The sequence below is a fragment of the Barbatula barbatula genome (genome assembly GCF_947034865.1).
Source record: "Barbatula barbatula genome assembly, chromosome: 15".
Taxonomy (NCBI): domain Eukaryota; kingdom Metazoa; phylum Chordata; class Actinopteri; order Cypriniformes; family Nemacheilidae; genus Barbatula; species Barbatula barbatula.
This window is the reverse complement of record NC_136778.1, coordinates 23,321,609-23,345,229: the sequence shown is the minus strand read 5'-3', so window position 1 is coordinate 23,345,229 and position 23,621 is coordinate 23,321,609. Positions and strand designations below refer to the sequence as shown.

General features: G+C 39.1%; 1 protein-coding gene across 1 annotated transcript; it reads right to left on the bottom strand.

Annotated features, from left to right (window-relative positions):
- Nucleotides 1-5,644: 5,644 nt before the first annotated feature.
- On the bottom strand, nt 5,645-23,458 carry LOC306905096 (laminin subunit alpha-2-like; the record flags this gene model as incomplete). Its single annotated transcript, XM_079475481.1, has 3 exons — nt 5,645-5,757; nt 8,603-8,773; nt 23,389-23,458. Coding segments are annotated over 3 exons (354 nt in total), but the record flags the coding sequence as incomplete, so codon positions are not given.
- Between the last annotated feature and the right edge of the window lie 163 nt (nt 23,459-23,621).

Below are 23,621 nucleotides of genomic sequence, written 5' to 3'. Positions count from 1 at the left end.
AGTAATTTTTAGGTCCGCAACCAGCGGTTTGGGCGCTGGTTAGCGTGGCAAACATGGAGAGAATGGCGTTTGAAAATTTAAGTCGGCGCCATGCCATTAAAATCCCTGTAAACTTGGATATCTCTGTTGAGAAATGTGGTCTAGCTGTTGGCGCGATTGTAGGACATGATAGTATTGTTTCAGCTTCTAGAATGAATGGTTCAGTGGTTATTTTTCTTGATAGTTTTACTAAAATCAGTGAAATTATCAGCACAGGTATTAACATAGATGGAAATCTGGTCAATGTTCTACCACTCGTTACTCCTTCAAGACGTGTAATTTTGTCCAATGTACCGCCGTTCATTAGTGATGAGATAATCTGCCGTGAATTGGCACGATATGGGCAAATAGTATCCGCAGTTAAAAAGATCCCGCTTGGATGTAAATCCCCTTTACTGAAACATGTCGTGTCTTTCAGGAGACATGTGTATATGATCCTTAAAGATTATACAAGCGATCTCAATGTCGCTTTCAAATTTAAAATTGATCAGTTTGATTACACGATCTTCGCCACTACTGAGACTATGAAATGTTTTCATTGTGGAAAGGAAGGGCATCTGGTTCGTGCTTGCCCTGAGAGAAAGGAAAGCAGGCCCACAGTAGGCACCCCGGCCGCAAGTACAAATGAACAGTCAGAAACGGAGCCTGGAGGAGTAGACCTAAGAGAAGCGTCGGAGAATGAGATTTCAGCGGCAGGGCCGTCTGGCAAACAAAATGAACAAAAAGAACCAGAACAAAACGACACAAAAGGTAAGGAAGTTTTGGGCATGGGGTGTAGCACAGTGTCTGATGAGATTTCTACTAATCAGAGTGTAAACACGCAAGTTTTGGAAAGTGAAGAAGCGTGTGGGAATAAGTTGCTGGAAATTCCCACGGTAAATGAAGCGACTGCTGTTGAGGTAGCAGAGGCCGTATTGGAGGGATTGGATGATGAGGAAGGAATGGACACAAATGTGGAGTCTCTGCCCAAGCTGACTTAATTTAATCTGAGTACGATTCTACTGACTCTTGCTCAACGTCACAACAGCATGTATTTAGGGCTTTCTATACCTTAGATGCCATTAAAGATTTTCTAAAACGCACCAAAAATACTAAACGAGTACGAGTGGAGAATTATTTTCCAGATACCATGGGCTTTGTTGACTCAGTGCAACATTTTAGGAATAATCCAGGAAATGAGGGGTTTACTGATCAAGAGATTGCTCGTCTAAAAAAGTTTCTGACAAAACTTAAACAAGGGATTAATGATGAGAGTAATAGCACTAATTAATTTGATTTTCTTTATCATACGGTGCTTTGTTCTTGTTGAGTTTGTGTTGTGCTTTCTATTACAAATGAGTGTTTTTAACATAGCAACCTTAAATATAAATGGTGCTAGAGATGTAAACAAGAGAGCTCAACTGTTTGAGCTTATAAAGCAAAAACACATAGATGTAATGTTTGTGCAGGAAACCCATACCGATGATAGAAATGTTGTTGATTGGTGTAGAGAGTGGAATGGAAAAATCTTTTTTAGTCATAAATCTGCTTTAAGTGGGGGTGTGGCTTTACTCATCTCTACAAGTTGGATTCCACTAGATTTCTCAGTTGACAACATTATAGATGGAAGACTTTTGAAAGTAAGAGCTATTTTTGAACATTGTGCTTTTGTTTTTTTATGTGTGTATGCTCCCTCATCTGGGATGGAAAGAATGCTTTTCTTAAATAAATTATGTGAAGTATTAAGTGATTGCAGTAAAGATGATTATTTAGTTATGGCAGGTGATTTCAATTGTACAGAACTAAGTACAGATAGAAATCATCCAGAACCACATCTTGCATCACGAAAGAGACTTGTGGAATTAATAAAAAAACATGAACTTGCTGATACTTGGAGAAATTTTAATAATTTAAGGCAATATACATGGGCACATGCAAGAGACAATTTGATTTCTTTAGCCCGTCTTGATAGATTTTATTGTTTTAAGCATCATCTTAACATTTTTAGGAATTGTAAGATCAGTCCTGTTTCTTTTTCCGACCATTGTCTGGTACAGTGTGGTGTAGGCATGAGGCTAATTAAGCCCAGGAGTGCTTATTGGCACCTTAACACCACTCTGTTGAGTGATGCTAATTTTAGAACAACTTTTTTGTTTTTTTGGAATGATTTCAGAAACTGTAGGACTTTTTTTCCATCTCTTCAGCAATGGTGGGATTATGGGAAGGTGCAGATAAAACAGTTTTGTCAGCAATATACTTTCAGTGTCACAAAAGACATAACCCGATCTATGACAAATCTTGAGATAGAGATAGTAGAACTCCAAAATTTGATGGAAACCACAGGAGATCAAAACCATAATGAGGCACTCAAAGTTAAAAAAGGTGCATTGGCTGACTTGTTAGGCTTGAAGGCACAGGGTGCTCTAGTGAGATCAAGATTTCAGAGTTTGACTGAGATGGACGCTCCATCCCGTTTCTTTTTTAGTCAGGAGCGAAAAAATGGTCAGCGACGTTGCATACATGCTCTGCGTTCACAATCTGGGAATTTGCTAAAAGAGCCTGCTGAGATTCGGAGACGAGCAGTCAGTTTTTATGCTGACTTGTTTTCCTCTGAATACAGTGAGCGGCCAGAAATTGAAGAGGAGTTCTTTGATGGGCTTCCTAAAATTTCGAACAGCAGTGCAAAAGAATTAGAACGACATCACGGCATTAGATCACGGCATTGATGGGCTTCCAGTAGAGTTTTTTAGGACATTCTGGGCAGTGATTGGAGATGATCTGCTAGATGTTTTAAATGACAGCCTGACTAAAGCTGAGTTACCATTGAGTTGTAGGAGGGCAGTCCTTACTCTACTACCCAAAAAAGGTGATCTCCACGAGATAAAAAATTGGAGACCTGTGGCACTTTTGTGTACTGATTTGAAGATCTTTTCTAAAGCACTGGCTATTAGATTAAGAAACGTAATGGAGCAAGTGGTCCATAGAGATCAAACGTACTGTATTCCTGGTAGATCAATCTTTGATAACATTGCTTTAATTCGAGATATTTTGGACGTCTCAGGATTATTTGGCATGGATACAGGACTGATTTCTCTTGATCAAGAGAAAGCATTTGATCGGGTTGAGCACAAATACTTATGGAAAACTTTAACAGCTTTTGGTTTCAGCCCAGGTTTTGTTGACAAGATTAAGGTTTTGTATTGTGGTGCTGAAAGTATCCTTAAATTTAACGGTGGTTTATGTTCTCCTTTTAAAGCTCAGAGGGGAATAAGACAAGGTTGTTCACTCTCCGGTATGTTGTATTCTCTTGCAATTGAGCCCCTACTGCATAAATTGAGGATGGTCATTTCTGGTTTTTCTCTTTGTGGTTCAAAATATCTGTTATCTGCTTATGCTGATGATCTGGTGGTCTTTGTAAAGAATCAAGAAGATGTAAATGTTTTAGCCAATACAGTTTCAAATTTTGGGAAGTTGTCATCAGCAAAGGTTAATTGGGACAAAAGCGAAGCACTGTTGGGTGGAAAATGGGAAGGCAGGACACTAAAGCTACCCCAAGGACTAAAATCAGGCAGGAATGGATTTAGGTACTTGGGTGTTTTTTTGGGTGACAGTCAAACAGAACAGAAAAATTGGGAAGGGGTCCTAGAAAAAGTGAAAGGACGTCTCAAAAGATGGTCTTGTTTATTACCTCACATGTCCTATAGGGGGCGTGTTTTAATATGTAATAATTTGGTGGCATCCTCACTTTGGCATCGTTTAATGGTGTTGAATCCTCCCCAGAAGTTATTGTCTGATATTCAAACTGAAATGGTGAATTTCTTTTGGGATAAGCTGCATTGGATTCCCCAAAGTGTGCTTTTTTTACCTAAAGATGAGGGAGGCCAAGGACTTGTTCATCTGATCAGTCGAGTTGCTGCTTTCCGCCTTCAGTTTCTTCAAAGACTGCTTGTAGGCCCAACAGACTTATTGTGGAGACCTTTGGCCTATAGTATATTGCAAAGATTGGGAGGTTTACAGTTGGATATCTCCCTTTTCTTAATGGACCCCAAGAGACTACCTTTCAAGAATCTACCATCATTCTATTGTGGACTTTTTAAAGTGCTATGTTTCTTTAAAATACAGAGATGTGAATTTTCAATATCTGCACCCTTACTGTTGAAAGAGCCATTGACAAGGGGGGCTAAGCTGGATCTATCAAGGGAGTCAGCTATGCCATTGGACCACATTTTGGAAAGCCATGGACTTAAAACTTTGGGGAACCTAGTATCTCTAGCAGGCCCTGAACTTGATGGTGTTGAACCTGTAGCTACCGCATTACATATGCAATCAACACGAGTTGTGGCGCAGTTGTTAAACAAATGGAAAGGAGTCTTAACAAAGAAGGAGTGTGACATGTTGCAACTTTTCTGTGCTGACAGTTCTGAAATGAATGATGTTTTTCTGTTTCCAAAATTGAATGTTATGCCACAGTTTGATGGGTGTGATGGACCTTTGTTGAATGTATCTTGTTTTGAAAAGATGTATCTGGATGAAACTGATGGTAAAGATTTTTACAAAGTCTGTGTTAAGGTGTTGAACAAATTAAAACTTAATGCAAAGACTGACACACCATGGCGTGCCAAGTTTTCGCTAGATGAGAATGTTAAACCAAATTGGAGAACTTTTTATAAACCACCGTTAACTAAGAAATATGGGGATTTACAGTGGAAGGTCTTACACGGTATTGTGCCAGTTAATTCTTTTGTCTCAGTGATAAATTCTACAGTTGATGACAAATGTCCGAGTTGTTCTGAAAGAGAGACAGTTTTTCACTGTTTTATGGAGTGTCATAGGCTTGTCTCCTTGTTCCAAGTGTTAGAGTGTATTTTTATATGTTTTGGTTTGGTTTTTACTCCGCATGTTTTTATTTTGGGAGTTAAGTACACTCAAAAGCGCAAGTCTTGCTTTCAGTTACTAAATTTCATACTGGGGAAAGCAAAGATGGCAATATGGGTTAGTAGAAGAAGTATAATTGAAGATGAATCTGATCATGATCTAGTGTGTGTGTTTAAAAGGCTGGTGAAGTCGAGGATTTTGATAGATTTTAAATACTATGCTGAAATGAAAGACTTGGATATTTTTGAGGAGGTATGGTGTTACAGGGAAGCTTTGTGCTCTGTTAAGAGTGGTGAACTGGTTTATGGAGAACATGTGGTTTAATTAAGTCCTTATTTATTTATTTATTTTATTTGATTATTTTGTGTCCTTTTGTGTTTTTTTATTTATAGTTCGTTATGATTGACAAAAAGAAGCTCGACTCTTAAAGAGAATGATCTTTCTGTAACACAATGTGAAAGCCTAGTCCATTAAAGTTGTATTTAAAATTCTAAAAAATTCTCTCTCTCTGTCTCTCTGTGTCTCTCTCTCTCTCTCTCTCTCTCTCTCTCTCTCTCTCTCTCTCTCTCTCTCTCTCTCTCTCTCTCTCTCTCTCTGTGTCTCTCTCTCTCTCTGTGTCTCTCTCTCTCTCTGTGTCTCTCTCTCTCTCTCTCTCTCTCTCTCTCTCTGTGTGTCTCTCTCTCTCTCTCTCTCTCTGTCCGTCTTTCTCTCTCTCGGCTGAATGATGATGTCAGGTGTTTTCATGGTTTACCTGCTGCAGATCCAGAGTAATAGTGACCTGATGATAGTCCATCCCGTTCATGATACTGGGACTCTGCCACCACCGGTTTGTTCCGTCGATGGCGTACTCGATGGGATGCCTCTCTGTACACAGGACACAAACATCATCACACGGTTCAGCTAAATCAGACATTAAGAGAGCATCTGGAAACGGTACACTGTAAGAAACAATGGGATTCGGGCAACTGTGATAGACTACGTTCTTGTTCATGGAATGACAATGAGGAAAGCAGGACAAAGAGTACAACCCAATTTGTCCAGATTCTCTGTGGCCACCATAATCAGGACATTCAGAGAAGAGAACAGGTAAATGTATTGGTTTTCTAATTTGTGCGACTGAAAGTACTGTAAACATTTTATATAATACATCAGTTTATCAATAGAAAGGGGATGTATACATTTATGTATACATTTGTGATAGCATTTTCCCTTTTGTAGAATTGCAAGACTACCAAATGAGGTTGGAAGGACTCCTTTGTTCTCCCAACAGCAAGAGTCTCTTATTGTTGATATGGTCCGTCAAAACAATGTCATCCGACTGCGTGAGATACAGCAAAGACTTGTAGAAGACAATGTAAACTTTGAAGGTATCAACAGTTTCTAACATTTCCCGTGTCCTCCATCGCAACAGGGTAAGCATGAAGCAAGTGTACAGAGTACCCTTTGAACGCAATTCAGAAAGGGTCAAAGATCTACGATATCAGTATGTGCAAGTAAGTGTACACTTTCAGCACTGATGCTTACAGTACAAGTTTGTAGCCTACAGTTATTGTCCTATACTGTTACTGTAACTGCACTATATTGTAGTGTATGTAAATCAGGAGTGCATATACATCTGTACATACATTTTTGCAGAAATATGTCTTTCTTTAACACTTACAAAACTATTTATTTATCTCTTTTATATATGGAGGGTGTTTGAAATGGATTCCATGGAAAGGCCCCATGAATATATTTTTGTAGATGAAGCAGGGTTCAATCTGGCGAAGAGGAGAAGGAGAGGCTGGAACATAATTGGCCAACGTGCCATTGTGGAAGTCCCTGGCCAGCGCGGTGGCAATGTCACCCTATGTGCAGCCATAAGCAATGGGGGGGTTCTCCACCATCATGCAACCCTGGGGCCATATAACATCTTCTTACATTTCTGGGTGGTCTTCGGGATGTTTTGTTTGAACGTGAGCAGGATCATCAGTGAGCAGGCAGTGCATCCTGTCTATGTTGTGGCTTTGGGACAATGTCAGCTTTCACCGTGGTGTCCGAATACGTGAGTTGTTCAACATCAACCAGCGATTCGTGAATGTTTGCCTTCCACCATACAGCCCTTTCCTCAACCCAATAGAAGAGTTTTTCTCTGCGTGGCGATGGAAGGTCTATGACCGTGACCCATATACAAGGGTAAATCTTTTACAGGCAATGTGGAGTGTTGTCAAGAGTGGATCCGGCACACGAGAGGGTTCTTCCCCCGTTGCCTAGGAAGGGACAACATTGCATGTGATTTGGACGAAGTCCTCTGGTCGGACCCAGCACGAAGACGGATGCTGAGGCAGAATGAGTCTCTCATTGACTTTGATTTTGCAATTGCACAACATTTTGTGTAATACGCTTTTTATTTAGAGTTGTCTTTGTTCTTAATTTATTTTTATGCGGAAAATACAGAAATTCAATACTCTATTACTTGCAGTACTTACAGTATGCAATATATTTGCTGTACTGAGTTGTTAATTATGATCGATCCATATGCAATAAAAAAAATCTCTGTAACTACATGCCCTGGACGCTGTGTTGGCAATTTTTTGATGTAGTGTCTAATGAATGCTGATGAGTGTTTATATATTGACTGGCTGTGTTTCTGTTTTGAACGGTTTTGAGACAAGTGTTTGATTTTGCCAGAAGAGTCAGGGGTTTTGTGACTGTAGTTTAAAGACTAGGTTTTGTGTTTAAAGTTTTGAGAATATGTGTTTTAGCAACTGTGAAATACTGTAATATTGCTTCTGCTTCTGACTTTAATCACATGATCTCAACTGTCTGCATTCCCATACGTAAACTTTTCCCATACAGATAAAATACAGAGTTGTTACAAGTTTCTATTAAATAAGTTCTTTTATCGCAACACATGAAGGAAATCTTGATTTATCACTTCAGAAGATCTCATATTATAAAGCAATGATAAGATATGACTCTCTGTTGAATTTTACCTCTGTGAGTTCAGTCTAGTGAAGATGAGTTTTATAAGAGTTGAAACGTTCATGTGTTTATGTGAACTTCAGAATTAAACCTGTGTGAGATTTAAGTTTAATGTAAAAGAACTCCCGCTGCTTCAGACTCGTCGCTCTCTCTCTCATTTCTTCTAATTACATGTTATATTAATCACTGTGTGTGTTTGAAGAGAGAGAGAGAGAGAGAGAGAGAGAGAGAGAGAGCATGTAAGTCATTACTGGCTCTGGATGACAGGGTTAGATGTGTTTCTCTTGTGACGGTTTAACTCGGGTGAGTCACACCACATGGTTTATTGAGACCTTTGAAACACATGAAATAACACAACACTACTACCTGGAGGAACAGGTGACATAGAGACACAAAGATGAACATGAAGGCGTTATATTTCAGCCCAACATCAAAAGAAAAATCCTTATATTGTGTATTGAAATACATACAGTATAGTCATATGATGTATATTTTAAGCACATAAATGAGCAGGTCACCCAGTATGAAGATACACGCGAAGCAATGACATTACAGCATCAGTATCATCAGAAAACATCATCTGGGTTTATGATGACATCAAGGTGAATAACTTTCACTTTTGTGTGAACAAACCCAATAATCACTCTCAATGATGTCATCAAGAATCCTTTTAACTGATTAACTGATATGAATGATTGAATGAGCAGATGTGGAGATGGTTGGCATGCTCGTGCGTGTGTTTTACCGTAGTCACGTTGACCGTTGAGGTTACATGTTCTGCACTGAGGGTTCTTCACCGGTTGTCCTGGTACATGTTCCACTAGTTTACAGTACATCTCTGAGCCATTTTCTCCACATGTTGCATTGGCAGTGATCTCTGCCATAGATGCCAGGTTCAACACCGCTGGAAAAAGACCTGCAAACACACACAGCAATAGACAACATCAACACGTGACATACAGTCCAACACATGTATACATACTGTATGTTGAACGCACTCGAAGTGAGTGAGTGTCATTTCATTTCTCTTTTCAATAACATTGTTTGTTATGATGCTTGAAAGTCTCTTCGTGTTTCTAGCATGTCTTTATATCTTCTGCGGAAGGTGGTGACAGATCATTCAATCGTTGTCTCCACTAGATTTAACACTACAATACATGCCAGTTATACATGAACAGAAAATACACAAAACTTTTTCACATGAGCTGTTAAAAAACACATACGGACAAACCAACGAGTTCATGGTTATTCTCAATCTGCATTTTAAATAAACTAGTTGAACTAATAAAACTTGTAGATTGAATGTTCTTTTGTTTTCAAAAGGAACTTCTGTTTCCTTCATCAGAATGACTTTCATTATTTATCATTCAACAGCTCTGTCATTAAAATTCACTTGAAGTATCTGCTTTTATAAAACATTTGTTGAGTTTCTGATGTGCAAAGACAAGAAAGAATCAAACCAACAGGATTTCATTACAGCTCACAGACAAACACAACCTTCCTCTTGAGAGTGAGAGAGAGAGAGAGAGAGAGAGAGAGAGAGATGTGTGTATATGAAGAGAATATCTCCACTAAATACACTACACTACACCAAACAAACACCGAAACACAACTGTAAATGTATAATCCAGAGACAAGATGCTCATCTGAACAGAACCGGATGTGGATGTGTGTGTATGAATTCTTCTGTTGAGTTGTGTATTTATGAGGTTGAAATCACTTCCAGCTGTGCAGACAGATGTTCACCGGCAGACTGAAAGAATCTGAGACACAAGCAGGACTGAAGGAAAGGTTTGTCTCACACAGATCCTGTGCGGTATATCATGTGTTTTACTGTACAACATTCAAACAGCAGCCGCCGCCGTCGCACGCATGTTATCTTTCATTTAACATGAGAAACTTCTGTAAGACACGGACGTGTTCCCAGCACACACCAGACAACATTCTGCCTTGAAGATTCAAAAAGCTTGAGAAATCTCACATACATCTCGAAATGGTTTCATCTGACAGACCCTCGTCTTCCTAAGATAAACATGAGACCATCAGAGGTCATGTGTAAGTCAGTGTTCTGCATGCACATTTACAGAAAGATGAACAAACACGCTTTCTGCTGGAGATTGAGAATGTGTTATATGTGTCCATTCTCACAGGCTTTTGAAGGTCTGTGTGGATAAGACAGAAATGTACTTTAATGAGACAGCTTGAATAATATCTCACATGTTTATTAATAACGTGATGACGTCCCCCATCACTCTCTCAATTAGAAGAAGAATAGCCGAGATTTATGTGTTCATGGGCTAAAACATTTGACAAAAACTGGATGTATTTGATGTTTATCTGTGTGCTGCTGCAGGGACTGATGGGAAAATATTCGTGTTGTAATGAACATAACATGAGTTATGCATCAGTCATACACTGATGTTTATGGTCAAACTCACATCATTGTGACTCCAGGGCAGAATACAATCACATTAAACTTTGAGACACAATATACAGTGTGTACAGTATAAAAATGTGTTTGGAAAGAGCCCATTAACATGTGTGTGTGTGTGTTTTAATCACAGAGAGAAGAGAAGCGTCCGGAGAGGATGGAGCTCAGGGTCACTCATGTCCTCATACTGCTGATGCTTCACACACGTCCACATAACCAATTCTGCTTTCATACAGCTGCCCACAATATAAATCTCTTCATCCTCGCTATGCATTTATGACAACAGTCAGTTTACACACATCCCACCCAATGAAATCATGATGTCACACAGACAGAAGTGTCCCATGATTCTTCCTGAAATAATGAAGGAATAATGGAATGATGAGTTACCTCCAGCGCACACACAGTGTGTGTTTGTTTGCTCAGACAGAATAAAAGCTCAGACGTAAGATTCTGTCGTGTGTATTTCACTTCATACTGATTTCTCGATCAATTCTTAAGCCTGTAAGTGTGTGTGTGTGTCCTGGTAAACCCTTCATTGTGTAGACCAAACCTCCCCACAAAGATAGTAAGAAAAGTAACTTTTGACTTTTCTTGAGGAAAACAGCTTATGAATGAAACTAAATGATGTTTATTTGAAACGCAGAAAGGTTTGTGTGATGGTTTGGTTTAGGGGAAGGCAATGACAATGATTAGTTTCCAGCACTGTTCTTGTCTCGGTTGGGTCTAGTGTGTATTGTTTTTTGTTTTTGTATGACATGTTTAGTAATTTCTTGTGCGTATTGTTAATGAACTCAAAAGTCATTAATGTCAGAGATCATTGGTTTGGTTCGTCCACACACACACACACACACACACACAGGCACTTACTCGTATTAGAAGTAAATGATAAAGGGAGTCAACAATAATTAAACCTCCAATATGTTTGAGAAATGTGTGTTAGACGTGTTCACATGTTTCCATGGTGATGAGATGCTTAAGAGCACTTCAAGATGAACAGTTCTTTATAAAGGATCATTAGAAATAGGACGTGTTTTTATTTTCTCCATCACTTGTTGATTATTTTGAAGTAGGCCGCCGAGGGTTCTGTTGGTTTTGGAGAAACACACACACGCTGATTTCATTATAGGTGCAGTTTTAGCAGGTCTCTGAGCCTTTAGTGTTTGTAAACCGAGCGGAGATTATTTTTTGAACATTCTGCTGTTAGTCTAATTGTTAATCAAACATCAAGGGCTTCGTGTCATTCACAACTGTGACCTGACAGACAACACCTTCACGAACTCTTTCCTTTCATGCTAAACGTCTACACAAAACCCTTGAAAGATTGAATCTATCACAGTTCTTTCTCACTGGTGAGGGACTGTGAAGTGTTTAAAGTTGAACTTGTCGTGAACGGGGTGGAAGAACCCAAGTGCAGGCAGCGGGGATGAATGGGTAAACAGACTTTAATTATAAATACAAAACAAACACCCACGATGGGGAATACACTAACCAAACTAAATATCAAAACAGAAAACAAATACTTCCCACAATGGGGGGCAAAAATAAACAACCAGGAACAACAAACAAGTAACATGGCAATATACATACAGCGCACAGTGACATGAACGAGGGAACAAGGTATACAAACGTGGAATCTTCACCATAAACAAGTACACTTAGAGCAACGAACGAGCACAAGTCAATGGACAAGAGAGCATTAAATAGGGAAACTAACAAAGCAGATAACACTGGGCAGGTGTGGGGAATGAGACACAGGTGGAAAGCAATACTAGAAACGAGAGGCGCACGGCCAATGTCGAGACTGGAGAGAACGCATATTATGTCCTGATTGACAATACGTCTCTCTCCACATAAAACACGTGAGTCTGTCATGATTCTGCCCCTAGACTAGAAAATCAAGACAAGAGAAGACAGAATCATGACAGAACTGGTGTCATACAATCACATCAGGACGTTTTCAACTTTCCTGTTGATGCTTCAGCTGATCAAATAATATAAACCTCTTCTTGTGAAAATCAGATGAAGCCACTAAACAACAGAGGTGAGATGTTCATCTGTCTTTCACCAAACAACAAAGAGTAACCGTTCAATTAAAACATCATCTTGTCACTGCTTTTAATCTCCACATCAGCTGAAATCTCTTATTCTTCACATTCATTTCTGATGAAACTGATTCTGATGAAGCAAACATCACATCCGCACACATGTCCAGTCACACAAACACAATCTCACCCTCAAATAAGTGATGAATTGTGACTTTAACCGACACACAATCTCTCTATATTTCAACTGTTTTACTTTAGAACTGTGTCATTTCATTCAGAAATCTCCGCTCTCTCACAAAAACAAATGCATCTTTTCTCTCTGTTTTGGCCTATTGTATATATTTTCACTTGCTTCTGCACGTTTTTAACAAGTACGTCGTACTTGAGTTAAACCTTAAGCTGTACCTAGACTCTTTCCCCAAACCGTCTTAGTTTAGTTTATCTTCTGTAAGTCATACTTTCATTAGGTTGGTCTGGAGCGCTCCTAGCTATACCTCATCGCCTTTGATGGTTCATACATCGCAGTTTAATTTCACATATAAAATTTGATATGTTCATTTAATATAAAATTCTATTCAGTATTAAATTAACATTTTTACTTTAAATTAGTTTTAATTTTACAAATAAAATACTCAGGCTAAATACACTCAGTGACGGGTATTGAAGTGTTTTCATGAATAAAATTGTCATACACTTATGGTTTTTAGCGTTTTAGATTATTATCACAAGTCACATCAGTTGGTAAACCATTTGACAGCAAAGGCTTAGGAGTCTATTTAAAGAGAATGAATGTTATGGGGAGTTTAGTCAAACTATGGCTGAGACAGAGAATAGACGGTGCCGTCGGCGGAGCCAGTACATTTTTCATTAGAGAACATGTTAGTCCCCTGGCTACCATGACACATTTATCCTGCCATGGGAACTAATTCTGCAGCTCATGAATCTTGTTGGCCAAACTTTGTCGAGACGAACTGGACGGAGCTACACTATCAGCCCCAAAAATCAGCGGCTGCATGGAATCTAACCCATTCAGTGAGCCCTGATAAAAGCAATTTCTACTATTTCTACAGCGTTTCTTTACAATAAACATGGTTTTCTCAATACTTTACCCACTCTATAACGCAACAATCGATTCTCTATCCTAACCTCGCACTGAAGAAGGTTTGCCTTAAGTAACCTCAAAAGGTAAAGTTTGGGGAACACGACTAGAAAAGGTATAGCTTGAGTTAAGGTGAACCTTTAGAGAAAATGAAAAATACAGGGAAACAAATACAGACAAATTCCTTCATATCAATCCAGTTTGCTTCCAAAATGAGACATTTTTATTTTTCAAAAATCATGTTTTTTATTATGTTTATTGTGTTAGTTATCAGTTTTTTTAGTTATTATGGCTTCAATCGAAACAAACCAACTGCAGTCTGATTGGTGTTAATTGGATTTTTGAAAAAAAGTTTAAAAACAGAGTTCTCTGATATTGTGCTCTATTTGAACAGATTCACTGTCTGTCCTCTGAATGAATGAGTTTAAAGACGTTCATAGAGGTGAAAGCTAATAAACACCTCATGTCAAAGAGTCTTACTTTTAATTCAAGTCAGAAAACTCTTGTAAACAGTCTGGATGAAGAAGCATCATTTGGTTTGTGTGTTATTATCAATTAATGTCTCTATTCTGCACTGTTTATTAATAATAATTTTTTTCTCTGTAGAACCAAACAGAACTAAACTAACAGTCATAACATGAAACATAGACCAGGAATGATATATAATAAAAATATCCTGAAGCTGTTCACAATATCTGACCGCAATAAAACTCAGTGTTTGTTTGATTACTTGCTATTATTTGATGGCTTTATGATGGGACAGATCAACAGACTGCCCCTGAGGCTCATGACAACATCCTCATTCCCACACACCGGAAAACACACACACAACTGCACACACACAAAGGGCACAAACTGTCTAGACGTGTGTGTGTGTGTGTTTCCCTTTCTGTCGGTCTCTCGACGTTGTGTCGAACCAACAGATGGGGTTCGCCCTTGAGATATCCGGGTATAAAAGGGGAGCCGGCATGCTCATTCATTCACCTTTTGTGCTGAGGAGCCTGAGAGCAGGGTCAACAGTGCAACACACACGCACACACAAGCAAACACAAACGTTTGTCTTCACCAGTGAGCTCATTTGTTTCTATCTTCTTCAGGATGCTGATGGTGTCGTGTGTGAGGAGCATTTTCTGACTTAGAAAGTGAAGTGATGTTTTCTGACATTCTGTCATTCAGTTGTGTTCTGAGACTGATCATGACATCACATGTTTCTCAGGACATTCACTCCAGCCGTACACCAGCGTTTATACATGTGTGTGTGTGTGTGTGTGTGAAATGCAGAAGACAAGAAACACTGACAGCAGGCCTCAGAAAAGAGAGGACATGGAAACAGAGGTTTGAATGTGTCAGGAGGGTGAAGAACATAATGGCGTTGTGGGACAGAGAGTCGTAGGTTTGATCACAAATGATGAAAATGACATGCTCAGTGAGACGGGATGAGACGCTGTAATTCATATATTTCATCAGTATTCACAAACATTTCAGAGGAGCCCTAAACGCCAACACGCTTGACTCCACATATGGTGAAAAACTAAACACACACAATCTGTAACAGCACAGTAAAGATCGTAAAATAGAAAGAAACAAGGTCAAGTTATCGACAACATAATATCTCAGCTTCACATACTTCTCCACAGTTCATATCCACTCATCTAATGTTAAATGTGAAAAATGTTCATGATGAATCAACTAAATATAGCGCTCATAATAAACATGTTCACGTGAAATACACACGTGTGTGACACAACAGATAACACATGTGATGAACTCTTTCTTTGTAAAGGATTGTTGTCATTGTTTACTCATCAACATGATGTTCTACAGGTTTTAAGACTCCCTGCAACTACGTACACAAATAAAGATATTTTTAATGACATCCGAGACCTTTCCAGGCCTCCTCATAGACATCATGGCAATTCTCTCTGGTCCAGATAAGAACTAAAGACATGGTTAAAATAGTCCATCTGATCATAGTGGTTCTATTGTTTTTTTTACTTAATGTGCAAAAAAGAAACCAAAATAATGAGTTCAATTAACATTTGAAAATAACTGTATGTGCTTAAACCAGCACAAAGCAACTACTATGCTTCAAAACCTACATAACCAGCATATACTGTGCGTGTGTGCGTGTGTGTGTGTGTGTGTGCGTGTGCGTGTGTGTATGAGTGTGTGTAATCTCTGGTGTGTTACAGCAGCTGATGATCAGAATGAACAGTTAATGATGGCAGTAAATGTCTGAGGTGATCATTCACATTTAACTGTTATCATTACTGCTGACTCTTTCATCCCACGTGTGTGTGTGTGTGGTCTTGGTTTGTATATGTTAGTGGGGACCTAAACCTGAATACACACCAGCTCATGGGGACTCGTGTCACTGTGGGGACCATAATTGAGGTCCCACTGGCACGAAAGCTTATAAATTGTGCAGAACGATAATTTTTGAAAATCTAAAAATGCTAAAAGCTTTCCAGGATGTTTAGGTTTAGGGGGTAATAAAACATACGTGTGTGTGTGTTTCCATTGGGTAAGCTGATGCTTTACAGTGATTATGCGTAAAATATTCATGTTTTATTTTCAACAGTAACTGAATTCAGTATTTTGTATACCAAGCGATTCACTGCAATAAACAAACACTCTTACTTACAATGTGTTTTTCTAAATGTTTGTCATTATTGTAATTTGCTCACAGCTCTGACAGTTCAATGGCAGCACTGTAAACATGACTCAAGGTTTAATGTACCTCGCCTCATCTTCCTGAGTCCTTAAAGAGATTCTGTCATCATTGACTCGCTCTCAGATTGTTCCAAACCCGTATAAATGTCTTTGCTCTGCTGAACACACAGGAAGATATTGGGAAGAATGAGATCTCATCCCACATTCACTATCATAGTATTTATTTTCCCAACTATGGCAGTGAATGGAGGATGAAATCTGTTTGCTTACTGACATTCTTACAAATATCTTTCTTTGTGATTGAATGATTTGCTAAAGGTCAAAGAAGAATTTCTATCATGTGAACAGGAAGTGAAAACACGTAACACTCTTAAACACTTTCTGTCATCTGTGAAGAAGGATGATGTTGTCTTCACGTCTAAACCAGCAGAGATGAAAGCTGTAGGAAAAACACCTTCTTACTCACAACAGATATGAAACAACTTTAAAGCTCAGATGAATGTTAACAGATACTGTGACTTTCTGCTGATTTATTATTACTAGTAAAGTTTCTGTCTGATAAAGGTTTACGTGTTTGTAGATGATGAATGTCAACAGATTTCCTGTAGGGTCACATTCAGCATCAGAGTTCTCTCTGAATAACATCACATATAGTGTTACTGTATTGGCAGGAGACCGTGCAAACCACATGCGCTTCCTTACTACACAAAAAAAGCCATGAACACATGTGCTATCAGATGCTTGTGTGTTTGTGTCTGTTATTGAATGTCACACTGAAGCGCACCTCTGAGAATCTAACCATCAGGTTCATGATCTAATACTGCTGCTGCTTCAATCTCTCATCAGACATTTACTGGAGCTTTGATTGATCACGGTAATGTGTCTCTCATGAGAGCACCACATCAAATCCTTCTCATTGGACAATACAACGTAAAACAACACAGGTTTTAGTATATGAGGTGTGTGCTTGTGATGGTGTCATATATGTAGACTATATGTGTGTATCTCTATTCATTGTGTATCAAAACATAAAAACAACTTCCAGCAGATTATCTGTGCACATCGAGGACAAAAATCCTTAATTTAAGGAATATTTAATAAAGAGTTCTGGAGGATAAATGACATGTAAATTCGGTTTACAGATTCACAACTGAGAGAAAGTCTAACAATACCCCAACAGCAGTTTCTTTGTCGAGTATCTGACCAACTGAAATGTTTCAATTGAACATCTAATCCTGATGAGAAATTAAACGTTTCCTCATGTTGATGTGTTTCTGAAAAGTAACACATCTACTTTTCTTCAAAATTATAGTTTCAAACAACATTTTCAAAGTTCATAATATTTTTGTAGCCTGCCAGTCAATGACCGAAGCAATAAGTGAAAAATTTGTCCAAATAGTCCATTCCCATATTCCCAGTTAATATTGGCTATTAAAGAATTGTTTTCCTGCACCGTTTTCAAAATAAGGTTAAGCCACTGTGTTGATGTCTAGTGTTTCTGTATCTGTGAGTCATGTTAAAGGTTTGAGTTGTTTCAGTGCTGATTTCCTCTTAATGTTCTCCATATGGCACATCTGGAAGAGACCATCTGATGTTATCGAGCTCCACGGGTACAGCTTTGTTAGCAAAATGAATGAGTTTGTCTGTGTTTGCTGGTCAGATTACTGTAAAAGAGCTTTTTATGTTTAAATAGTCTCAATGTCACTTTTGGAAAAGAATACACTCCCTAACCATTAGAACTAAACGACACTGTGAAAACACAACCATAAGATCCTTAACATCAGCAGAAGTGACGCTGATGAGTAAATACGATTTGTCAATGCATATGATATGTGTGAGAAAACTTTTGAATTGTTATGTTTATAGAGAAAAGGCCACATCCACACGTTTCTTCAATCAGAGCTCATGTATTTTGTGCTTGTATTGTGTGTCTTGCAGCACACACGCACACGCACATATACACACACACTTGTGAGAAAAGATGAACGGCGCACAGATCGGACAGACTGTTCTTTCCAAAGCCACCTCCTGTAAGAAAACAACACATGTCCATCTGTTGGATCCATTAGAGTCGGACTGACCCGCAGAACATTTCCTTCTCTCTGTCGTCTCTAGAGCTTGAGCTGTGTGTCTGAGAGGTGAGTCACATCGAGTCTGTTTGCTCTTTCAATGCTTTAGCATCACACTTATATCATCAATACACCTTCAGCTCTGACCGACAGCCAAAGAAAGACGTCACTGACAGTTTTTCTTCATACATGACAGCAGAATATTCCATGTTTTGTAGCAGTCAATCATACCTACACAATCTTTACTGTTAGGATAACAGTCATTAAATCTATGACATTACTGCAGCTCAGGATCTAAACGCACTGAGAAAGAAACAAACAAACAGACAAACACAGACGTTCGTGGAATATCATTGACTACCATAGAAAGAAATCCAATGGTAATCAAAGGTGCCCAAGAACTGTTCTTTACAATATCTCAATTTAGATGATCCAATCATTCGTTCTACTGTGGTAGTCAATGATGTCCCAGAAATGTCAGTTGATTACATTCTTTCAGCATAGAAACGTATGCAGCTTTGAGTAAATGATGACAGAATATATGGGTGATCTGTCCCTTTAAGATATAAGAGTTGTGACAGACCTTTGAGTTATAATGCAGAAATGATGAGTAAAGTATATATTCATGACATAACATCAGTGATGCTGTAAAGAAGCTTTAAAACTCACTGCGGGTGTTAATAAAGGCTGGTTGTCTAATAGAGACCAGACGAACCTCACGCTGAATATTAGACGCTTAATGCCCATACATCAATTTTCATTTCTACACAGTTTTTACACTGTGAGAGAACGACCTGCTACACTGTGAAATATGACCGATCTCATGGCACGGCCACTGCAATGGAAAACAGAAAGCACTTCAGAATTACCACGACACAGACACGTGACATCACAACCCAGACAAAGTCTCTCAAAAAATCCTTTTACACCCTCTTTGATTGTTTGATATCTCAATCATATCAATTATGACTTTATCAACCTATAGACATAATGAGAGGTTTTTCATCTACACAAAACTAGAATTCTTTCCTCACAGAGATCCAGCGCACTGTGGAAAACATGTCTACTGTAACTACACAATGAACAGAATGAGATACAGAGAGCTGAAACCCACGTGTGCTCTGAACAATAAGAGAATGTATTTAGCCCAACGCAAAGACACTGAGAGAGACTCTTCATCCTCAACTGTCTGTCTGAAACACACACACTCACTCAGCAATTCTGCATTAAAAGACGTCTAAAACACTAGATCTGAAACACAAAACACTCCTTTCTGATAGATTGGAAAGGTTTGAAGTTTGGCACACAGAAAGAAAACAGTCTCAAACTGATACCACAGCCAAATCTCTAAACCTCTTGTGTCAATTTATGTTAAAGCTTAGGGCTGTGCAATTAATCCAACATTAATCGTAATCGTCAATCGAGCTAAAACATATTTACGGCTCACTTTTCTTGTGGTATAAATCCACAGCGCACCCCTTCCCTTTACAGTGGTTCAGCTGTGCTATTCCTTTACATGTATTTAATCTTTAGTCTGGATCCTGAAGTCATGTCTCTCTGATTTGCAAAAATCTTAAATGAAGTGTGGACCAATCAAAACATTCGCTTTAAGCACCCTGCATCACATGACACTTCCACTAGAACACCACTGAGAAATGGAGTAACACCTCATGAGGAAAAAACACACGTTCTACCGGTAACCTCATTTGCTTTCACAAGAATGTAACATTTCTACAAAGACATTGTCTCTATCATTTACTATCACATTTGTGTCCCTTCAATCACTTATGAAAATGAATCATGTTTTTTTTTGTGGTAAATATAGTATGATCATTGGTATTACTACAACAGCCATGTGTTTTTGTGTTTTAACTGTAATAAAACCATGGTTAATGTCCGTAAGGGACAAGATGAACTTAAGTAATGTGAACTTCTCAAAGAATACTCCTGACAGATCTCAACAATATCTCAACAGTGCTCCTGAAGAACACTTGACATTGTTAATGGTTAAGATGGAATTAAATACAATGAAATCAGAACAAATACGCCTTCATGATGAAAATCAAGCGGCCGTGACACGTGTGAAATGTTCAATGACCTCTGTGTGAAGATCTCAGACTGAGAGTCTGAGATCCAATGAAAACATCCGGTCACCATCACTCAGACGTTCATTCAACCATCATCTCATAAACCCTCCCCTCTAAGAAAAGTGATAGAAAGTGCACGAACGAGACGGAACAAAACACCAGTATACGTCTCAAACTATCACTTGTGATCCGATCGATTGAGACGCATTTCTATCACGTATTAACAGAGCCTAGATGAGACGGATCAACAGAAAAACAAAGAGACCTCCTGAAGACTTCATCGGGACACTTATGAAAACATTCCTATCCAGCTGCACACGTGTATGTGTGTGTGTGTCGGGAGAATTCTCTCTTGCGCAGATGGTTTCAATGCGGCCCCTGCATGATGCAGAGGTCAGAGGTCGCCTCCTTTTCATTTCATACTGTGACTCTGACTGTAATGAAGACTCATTCGATCTGTTTTTAAAGATCATTCTGTCATAGACCATCATCATCAGTCCAATAACACTTCCAATAACAACTGATGCATTTGTGCAGAACAGTCCTCTACTCTCAGCCAGTCTTGTCTCATTGCTCCAAGGTTACCAGAGCGGGCAGGATGCAGTCCATGCCAAGACCTGAGAAAAGCTGTGATGATAAAGCTGGACAAAGGACGTGGCCACTCTACAAAATTTCAGCCGCTAAAAGATTATTAATGATAACTTAAATCAAATTTCTTTATTTTGTCTTGTTGTGTGCGCACTGTCGAGCTTGTGCAGAGGCTGCAGTTTTTGCCAGAGGGGAACTGGAATCCCCTGGTTAGGCCTGGTTTCCCTCTGAGGTTTATTTCTCCTCCAATGGAGTTTTGGGTTCCTCACCACCGTTTGCAAACTGTTTTACACTGTTTGCCTGGCCGGGGGGGCTGCTAGAATTTGAGAGTTTTATTTAATTAACACTGCATATAGGAATTTATTGTGTGTCTGATATTTGACCTTTGTTTTGACTTGCATAACCTTTTATGTTTTGCTTATAGTCAATGTTTTCTTGTACAGCTGATATACATAAAGCTGACTTGACCTGACTCTCACGGACACAGCGACATGTCAAGCTTTAAGAGCTCGTGTAACTTCAGGAGAGCCGTACGGAGACTTCATGATACTTTTATGAAGTCGTTCATCTCATGTAAATGAGCAGCATGAAGGTTCTGTGAATAATGACGATACTGTGGTGTAAATATTATTCAATCAATTTAGTGTCGTTGTGTTTAGCTGGTGAATCTGCGATAATGAAACATGAGGATGAGAAGAGATGAGGAAAAACATTTTTCACTCCAGGATGAATAAAGCCAGAGCTTCATTTACCATGTGTGGCAGAAGCTCAACGTCAAGCCATCGGTTGAACATTCAGAAGGATCCATCAGCGCTGACATTAGCGTGTGCTCATCTGTGTTGACCGGGATAAAGTCAAAGCTGATTGGACGAGGCTATTCATTGGTGGCGTTGGGGAATTAGCTATTGATTTTTCCTGAAATCTTGCTCTTTTCTCGTTTGTATTTGACAGAGGCATTAGAGAGACAAAGCTCGACTCGAGAGCGTGCATAACAATCACACAAATGTTTCTTTGTGTCGTCGCTGAGAACAAAAACCAGCGGACAGCTGAGAAACACATAAACAGATGAAGAGTAAAGCAGATCCACACAACATCATGCGTGTCTTCTCTGAAGCGGACATTCATTCATGAGCCTTTGAGCGTCCCTTCACCATGTGAACTCTTAAAAACACATTACCCATCATGACTAACATTACGCCCTCCAGCACTGCATATACCTTCATCTCAAAGCATTTCTCTGATATGAATATTTTCACCGTCGTTTCCACCGCATTATAACATTTGAATCATTTCTGAAAGTGCTCTTGTTGTGACGGGCAGATAATGGTGCCTTTGGGTTTGATGTTCTGCACAGACTGAAAAAAGATCACTTGAAGCAAGAGATGTCCAGGCTCATGTCATGGCAGGCTAACGTGTAGCTGGTTACACATTTCCATCATGTCAAAGGTCAGGGTTTGGTTGGTTATAATGGACTAGTTAGCATGTCATAAAAAGGTTTTCAACACGAACCGAGCATGAAATCTATGAAGTGATTTTTACTGGGGGTTTATATTATTGGACCGAGTGAAATGAGTTTTTGTGACAAACAGACTTTAACACTCACACATCAGTGAAATCTGATGATGTCTTATGCAGTGTCATAGAGTGTCGAAGACAAATCTCATTCATAAAACCATCTCTGGCTGCAGAAATGAAACCATATGGATTGTGGCAATGCATTTACAGCAGGTTGATATTAAAACGATGCTCACCAATCGATTATATTCTGGGGTTTTTAGTGAGAGAAGGGAAGGGGAACAGTTCATTTGTTGTGAGATACGGCTCATCTTCTACACAAGCAAATAACATTGATACTTATTTCCACTGAAGGAAACGTGAGCGGCATCATTTCTGAAAGCAGCCAGAAGAACATGAAACCATTGAATAGCACCGATGTGTCTCAGATGTCATGTTCACATGATGATTCGCGTTCATCGTTCATCTACATCATGCTCAGCGCTTGGATTTACACAAATGTTTATCGGTCTACAGCCAGTTTAAGGGTTTGGTTGAACAGGATCATCAATATTTAACACATCATCTCCTCGACCCTTCAGCTTTCATCTCGGGAACTTTGTTCTTTACACATTCCTTTTCTTTTTTTTTGAGTGCATTAATCTTTTTACATCAAACTTCTTTAAATAGTAGTGTGTGAAGCATCTCAACAACATCACAATAAGTATTTGCCTTGTCATAAGTTTGTAACAAATAACATTGAAATGTTCCGAGACTGTACCACAAACACAATTGCTTTACATGATAGCAGATATCACAATCTTGTTCTCGACGCAAGCATATCATATTTGAGTTCTTCTGTAAAGACAAAGACGGTTCTCTGCGTCTCAAGACTGAAGGACAACTAGCTGCGTGACGAGAAGAGTTTTCTTTTACATCATTTTGAGTTTTATTTCAGACTTTATACGTTTAAGGGACAAAAGACAGAGCGTGAGCGCGCATCAGTCTCCAGAGCGCGCATGGACCGTGTTCGTTCACTCACCTCTCTGTTGAGAAGCAGCACATCTCCACAACAAACCGACAAGAGCGAGAAAACAGCAACTCTTCATCATGTCCACATCAGACTCACATCGGACACGAGATCAGACACGAGCTCCTCTGAGTTTGAGAAGTTTGGTCACAGCCCTCCTCTTGTCTCGCGCTCCGCCCGGCCAGTGCACGAGTCATGTTTCACTCACTCAGATGAAACGAAATATATTTACACGTTGTTTTGAC